Raw genomic sequence first — 7,782 nt, forward strand, 5'->3', positions numbered from 1 at the left:
AAACAAAAAAAACTTTTAAAGTTCCTATCGGAAAGATCGGGGAAGATTAGTCACAGCGCTGATGTACGCAGAAGACCCAAGTTCGATTCCTGTGAGGACCATTTTAATCGAGTATCTCCGTCTATCTCTGTCTTTCTGCGGGGATTTTGACAGGCACGGTCGAAGCTCGTTACCTAAGTGGTCTAAACTGTGTTGATGCGGGTGTAAAAGACATTATTATTTGAATTGATATTTAAACTGATCAAAGCCACATAACCCGATTCTCTTCTAACTGTACAACACAAGCCTTCTTATCCGTTCTTGTCCTTGACATGGTTCCGTTGGGATACACTTTTCACAGATCTCACTTTATTTCAAAACCGACCAGATGAAGAAAAGCCATAATTTCCTTTTATTTTTTGCAACCCCTCCCCTTAAAAAAAAATTAAACAACACTAAGGGTAATATTGGTATACGATATTTTATTGCGTGACTTTAAATACTATTTTACAAAGAAGAAACAATAATGATAATAATAATATACAGTACAACTGAAAAACTCCCTTGCTGTTCATAAAGTAAGCTTGCGTGATCAAGAACTAAAAATGTAGGGCATGGCCATGTCTGTCAATCACACGACAGTCACAGAGGCAGGGCGGAGCCAAGTGTCATCTGTCAGAGTATCCGCGGAAGAGGGCCTGGGGTACAGAAATGGGAGGGTTAAAGGGTTAAAGTAAGGGATTTACATGCTGTACGTGTCAGGTGTTTGGCAACGTGATGTCGTTTGTGTGTTCGCATGTTTGTGTGTATGTGTGTGTGTGTGTATGTGTGTGTGTGTGTGTGTGTGTGTGTGTGTGTGTGTGTGTGTGTGTGTGTGTGTATGTGTGCGTGAGTATGAGAAAGAGAGAGAGACACAGAGAGAGACAGAGAGAGAGAGAGACAGAGGGAGAGAGGGAGGGAGAGAGAGAGAGTATAAGGCATAGAGGAAGAGATAACGGTTAATATGTGTTGTAATTGTTTGTTTGTTTGTATGTGTGTGTCTTTGTCTCTCTCTCTCTCTCTCTCTCTCTCTCTTTCTCTCTCTCTCTCTCTCTCTCTCTCTCTCTCTCTCTCTCTCTCTGTGTGTGTGTGTGTGTGTGTGTGTGTGTGTGTGTGTGTGTGTGTGTGTGTGTGTGTGTGTGTGTGTGTGTGTGTGTGTGTGTGTGTGTGTGTGTGTGGGAGTGCGTGCGTGCGTGCATGCGTGCGTGCGTGTGGGTGTGTCACATAACATAACATAACATAAAATAACAAAACATAACATAACATACACATGTATATAAATATTTGTATAATATGTATACCAGATAAACTCCTTTTGATTTACACACACACACACACTATCTATCTATCTATCTATCTATCTATCTATCTATCTATCTATCTATCTATCTATCTATCTATCTATCTATCTATCTATCTATCTATCTATCTATCTATCTCTCTATCTCTATCTCTATATCTATATCTATACCGATCTCTCTCTCTCTCTCTCTCTCTCTCTCTCTCTCTCTCTCTCTCTCTCTCTCTCTCTATATATATATATATATATATATATATATATATAATACGTTTGTTTTTTAGTTTTAGTGAAGCTTTACGGCGATCGCAACTGCATAAGGTCATATGAGCGCCAATATATATATATATATACTTACAGGGTGATAAAAACAACTTGTTTTGTAAATATCTTCCTCCATACTGAAGTTTTGCGTTTCATATTTGAACATAACGTTTGGAAGCCAAAAGGAATTTTTCTGATATGTATTTTAGATAAGCCCATTGGATGGTTTGCTCTATATAGCGTATTAAAAAACAACAACTCATTTTCAACCTTGTCGCCATTTTCATAGCATGACGCTAAAAAACAACAACTCATTTTCAACCTTGTCGCCATTTTCATAGCATGACGCACCAGTTCGCATTAGGCCTACCACTTATTGCAAGCCACAGCAGTCTAACAAGTCAACAGAAGTCTGCAGATATTATTTTTTCCCAAATTTTGTTTGCCTGCTGAGATCACGGCTACGTTTAGTAAAGAGCAGAGAGCTTTTTGTACTGAACATTACCACTCCACAAACTCACCATCCCTGACAATGACATTTCGTAAGTTCTGCGAACGGCATGGATAGAATGCTTAGGTGCCCGCAAGACCTTTGACGTCATGAGTAGTAACACGGTCGGGGAGAAACAGGTTATTGGTATCATCTGAAGGCTTGTTTTTGCTTTTGGTGAAAAACTATCCATCTATGTTGAAAAGAGGTCGAAATATTTGCGATTGAAGGATGTCTGGGTCAATTGGTTTCAGAGGTAAAATTAGCGAGAAAAAGGCCGTCAACGTTTGGTCATTTCCATAGCTTGAGAGTCCTTGCAACCTGAAAATTTGCATTTTTGTGCCTCTAATCAATGTTTTTGAGTAAAATCCACACAGAAATGTGTTTTTAAATCCTCATAAAAGGTGAGCCAAAACGAAAATTAGAAAAGGCCAGAGAAACGCCAGTTTCTTTGATTTTATAATTTTGTCGAGCGCCTGATTTCACCACGATGCCTCAAACTTAATCAGTATCTCTGTGAGCTATTGTTAAACAATTTTCTTAAGGGGGTCAATAAAACAGAACTTATATTCGTTAGAAACAAAAAACAAATTGTAGTTGTATTCCAAAGATGTACGATTTACGACTGTTGTGTCTTATTTTGGGTTCTTCGGTATGACTTCTTACAACTCGGTATTACCACGATGATTTAAAGGTGTTTTATCGAATAACGTTGAAGCAAAACCAATTGCAACGTTGCGTACGAGAAAGGAAGTAATGATAAATAGAAGTCGGCTTTCATACGGACACGATGATCACTTAAGAGGAACACGCGACTGTACCAGTCGAAAATCAATTTTTTTTAAATCCCCCAAAAAACAAAAGCTATAAAACAACAACCGAAACTGATCATGTCCAAACCATAGATCTAGACTAGATGTAGTCCTTTTCTAGAAAATACTCACTGTGCAAAACAATGTCGAGATGAAAAAGAAACGCCTGTCTAAATAACAGCGAAACACATTTTTCAACACAAAAAGCAATAACGTCTACGAATTTGATACGTGAAAAAAAGAACCCACGGCATCTGAGGATCTAAATTATCAATAGTAGGAAACTGTGACATCAACACCTTTCCCCCCTGTAGTCCCCAATTAGTTTACGACCCTCGCGTCATATTTTTGACCTGCGCGCGTAAGAACGTTCTACGTTTTGTGGAAATTCTGTTCCCCGTTAGTCAGACTAAACTATTACTACATGTGGCGTCGGTAGCCTAGTGGTTAGGCTCTCGGACTCGCAACCGTAAGGTCGTGGGTTAGAATCCCGTCAGGGACCCGACGTTGTGTCCTTGGAAAAGGCACTTTACACGAATTTTCCTCACTTCACCCAGGTGGGTATGGGTACCCGGCTATAGACAGCGAAAGATCTTGACAGTTTGTTAGTGTTTGAGCGCTTAATCGGCTGCTTGCACTGTATGCTTCCCGGGAAGCTGAGAATGTTTCGGAATGTTCTATGGTCTGCTGGGGTAATAATATAGTGTAAAGCGCATAGAGCCTGCTGTTGAGCGGGGATATGCGCTATACAAATGCTATCTATTATTATTATTATTACTACATCCCCCTCCCTCAGACAATATCTCTTTATACTCGCTAAGTTTTCTTTAACCCTATCCGTACGTCATGTTTTTACTGTCGTATCCGTACGACGTGGGGAACTCTGTGCCCCCACTTTCCAGAGAGGAAATTAACTCGTTAATCCGATCCGTACGCTTTGCATGACAGTCTGTCAAAACGATTTTTTGAGAAATACATGTACTGAAAGTTTCAAAGAGATCTTCGCGCTAGAAGTGTTCTATAATTCGAAGAATATAACCCCTGGCGTACAAAATGACCCCAGGCGTACGGATTGGGTTTTAATTAAATTAGTTATTGAGATTACGTAGTGAGCTAACCCCCCCCCCCCCCCCGACAGATAGCTACTTCCTGCAGGGAGATGAAAAACCATTAATTTTACATTTTTGTGTCGAATGCGAAACCGACCTTTCTATCAGACGCATCCTAGTACAATTTCCAGACTTTAACTTTAAAGAACAACTTTGTGAACTAGTTTACATAATGCGATAATTTGAAGAATTTATTCTCCGTCGTTGATCCCAGCAAAATTGTTGATTTCATTAAGACCATTGATCTTTATAATTTATAGTAAAGCGAAAAAAGTTGTATTCAAATTAATAGTTAAATTACTGTTTTGTTTTTAAAACTGGTTTTTTAGATACTTCAATCATTCTGACTAACAAAGTAAAACCAAGCCAAGCTGTGAACTTCTAATATGAAAATAACCAAATTGAGTTTATGTGCGCTCATATGACCTTGTGAAGGCGTGATAATCTATTTCAAAGGTTATAAACAAAATTTAAAAACCTCATTGTTGTTACACAACTGTACTACCCGCTCATGCAGCATACCAATTTAAAGTTATTATATATACATTCTGCATCATTTGACACCTTAATATTTCATCTAGATCTATATCTATGTTAAGAGACGCCCGAGATGTGGTCACTCAAAAACAGACCTAAAAAAATCAGTCTTGGAACAATTGTGCGAAATCGGAGGAACGTATAAGTTTGTTCGCGCATAGATCTTTATTGCAGTGCCTCAGTATTTTGAAAGGACTTGTGTTGAATATCACATGAAAAGAGAACATCATGATCTTTACACAATGAACAGCATCTTCTGGTGATATTTTCAAACAGACTGGAAAACAAAGGCGTTATAAATTATTAAATACCATGCAAAACCTGGACGTAACAGTAACATGTGTTCATAGTTTAAAATTTTTAAGGAGTTATGGGTTTCGTGTCGAGCACGAAACTTTTTTTGCACATGGACTGAGTTAGTTAGATTTTGGACAATCATCTATCAGTGAGGAACAGAGGCCACGCAACTGCCATGGTTTTTGGTGGTCTGGGGAATGAACAAAACCGACGTTGTGACAATCACAGGGTGGCTTGGTTTCGTGGACTACATCGCACAAGCTCTGGAACGTCATGTCTTACCCTTTCTTTCGTCATTGTCTAAAGTAGACATCTCCGTGCATAGCAAAGCATTTTTTGAAAAGACCGATGCCACTAAATAATTCTTGGAAAACCAAATCAAATCAAGGATGGAGTGGCCACCAGTAAATATCCCTGATATGAATACTGCAGGTCTGTGAAGTCCCATGAAACAGCAGCTGAAGAAAAGCGTCCATGCTCCCAATTCAGACCATAATGTTTGAAACTCTTTGTGACATTTGGGATGAAATGATAAATAATTATGTCCAAAATTTAATAGAGTCGATGCCCAAAAGGTTTGAGGACTACACAAAACCAATGGCTCCTACGCAAAATAACAATGAGCACATTTAACTTCAAGTGCAAGTTTTGCATGGTATTTGTGATTGCTGTTTTCCGTTTTGTTAAAAAATATCGTGGCAAAATATTGTAATAAATTGGTGTCTATTTCTGAGACAAAATTCTCCATTATAATTATATTAATGCTCCTCAAATACGCTCGAAAAAATTTTTACGTTGCTTTAATTTCGCTCAATTGTGCCAAACCTGATTTTTGAAGGTCAATTTCTTGTGACCATATCTCGGGCGTCTCTCAACGTAGTTGAATTAGCAATGTGTCAGATGAAGCAATGCAAGGCTTTAACACGATCATTTGGTGATTATATTTTCAAATTTCTTTTGGACGACACTGTATGTTTTCTTTATCAGAATTTTAAAAAGGTAGGCATGTAAAATATGCATTCTATGAAATATGCCTAAATTTTGCTTTCCGTCTGCTGAACGAACATATCAATCCGCCCTCTTCGTCCTTAGAGAGTTGGAAATGACAAAGCAAGATCAGTTGCGGCACGGAAATGTTTCTTCTGACTGTGGCTATCGAGGAAAACAGTAATGCAAAGTTTTAGGTTTGACATCACTATTAACACTATTAGGTTATTTAAGAGGCGAGGCCTTCGAGTTTAACGTCCATCTCCGAAAGGAAAGAGCCAAATACAAGTACAGTGACTTTCTCCAGGACACAACTTCGGACTTAGCTGAGGCTCAAATCCCCGAATCCTTAGTCTCACAATTACAGGTCCGGGAGTCGGAGTGTGCGTGCAGACCAAAAGCCACGGGCCGAGCCGTAGCAACGTCGCGAAAATATTGTCTCTTTACTATTATAGAGTGCACATCAAAACTTGTGCACTCAAGACGGGATGCAGTTTGTTGTCTTACCCAAAACCCTACCTCTGTAGTTCCAATCAAGTTATGAACATGACTAGTACGATGAGTCTGGCTGTTTACACCAAAATGACACTGGGCATGGGATCTTTTTCTGTTGGCCCGATGGGTACATGTAATACAAAGTATGTGTCAGATACACTGGATGGTTCCAACAAATGTAACAACACACAAGCATGCCGTTCATCTGGCGTGCTGGATATTATTGTCAACACTAAACCGACGTAGACGTACACATAAAACTTGTCCCACGTTTTGCCTTCGAGAATTTGCTTCATAATAATCTGGTGGCATTTTATACGACCACAGCATTGTATTTTTAAAATCTTTCATTTTGTTTAACAGGGTTTGTCTAAGGTGGAGAATCTGGCACCCCACATTATTCGTCATTTTTTGCTTTCCAGCCAAGTCTGGCCATTTTTCGGTAGTACCACATCTCAAAAGCGTATTTTTAAAACCCATTTTGTAGAAGTCAAGGTCTCGGCGTGGAATGCGGTAGACTATAAAAGACTTCACGGTTAAATCAAAAGAAATAGGCTGAGGCAAATTTGATATTTTTGAGGCATTGTGGTGAAATCAGGCGCTCGTCGTAAAAATAATGAAATCGAAGAAACAGCTTGACATTGTTCTTCTCGTTTGGCAATTTTTATCGAATTTTTGTTTTTTTGGCTCAACACTTTTCTTGTCCATTAAAAATATTATTTTTGTGTGTGTTTTGCTGAAAAACTTTGATGAAATGACAATTTGCAGTGTTCGAGAACTCCCAGGCTTTGAAAGTCACCATACTTGGCGTACATTTTCTCGATAATTTTTACAAAAAAACAAGGCGATTTCCACCTTCTTCAATCGAAAAGATCTTAACGTATGTTCAAGTAAGGTGAGTGTTGTTTCCATCAAAAGCAAAACAAAAAGACAAGCTCTAAGATGCCACCAATAACTCCACATGCCAAAAAAAGACAAAAAAAAAAGACGAGAGCCTGACTCCACCTCGTCGTGACGCATATACTAATGTACACTGGAGCCGCCATAAATCACCCCGACCCTATTCAATCTGATCACGCGGGTCCATGCCTTCTAAGAATATAATAACAGCCAAATTAGCAAACATAACGACCGATTTAACCTAATTCATTCCGAGGGTTTCAAGAGGCGATATCAAACTGTACTAACCTGTGGCCACGCAGTCTCAGGCTCTCGTACTGGTCAATGATTTTGTCAGGGTCACATGCTCCTGTGGACGAAGCGGTCAAAGACTGTATACCAGTACCCCTTGTTCGGGCTAACTGCCAAAACCTAGCGATTAAATCGTCCTCTGCCTCTGTTACCATGCTGAATTTTAATTTCATTATCCTCCATTATATTTATTCATCTTGGAACAGGTGACTGCCCCTTAATTGTTGTTCAGTTCGCTTGCACTCAGGTAAATACGAGTTTATTGTTATCTGGCTATATATATAT

At 39.0% G+C, this 7,782-nt stretch overlaps 1 protein-coding gene across 1 annotated transcript in view; it reads right to left on the reverse strand.

Annotated features, from left to right (window-relative positions):
* Nucleotides 1–441: 441 nt before the first annotated feature.
* LOC101863362 overlaps nt 442–7,782 on the reverse strand; it is a gene marked incomplete in the record, with an annotated part of 88,148 nt that continues 80,807 nt past the window's right edge. The window contains 2 exon segments of the mRNA XM_013085627.2: nt 442–677; nt 7,495–7,555. Coding sequence (XP_012941081.1) covers nt 611–677; nt 7,495–7,555 — 128 coding nt within the window.

The sequence above is a fragment of the Aplysia californica genome, unplaced genomic scaffold (assembly GCF_000002075.1).
Source record: "Aplysia californica isolate F4 #8 unplaced genomic scaffold, AplCal3.0 scaffold00391, whole genome shotgun sequence".
In the NCBI taxonomy this organism is placed as follows: Eukaryota; Metazoa; Mollusca; class Gastropoda; order Aplysiida; family Aplysiidae; genus Aplysia; species Aplysia californica.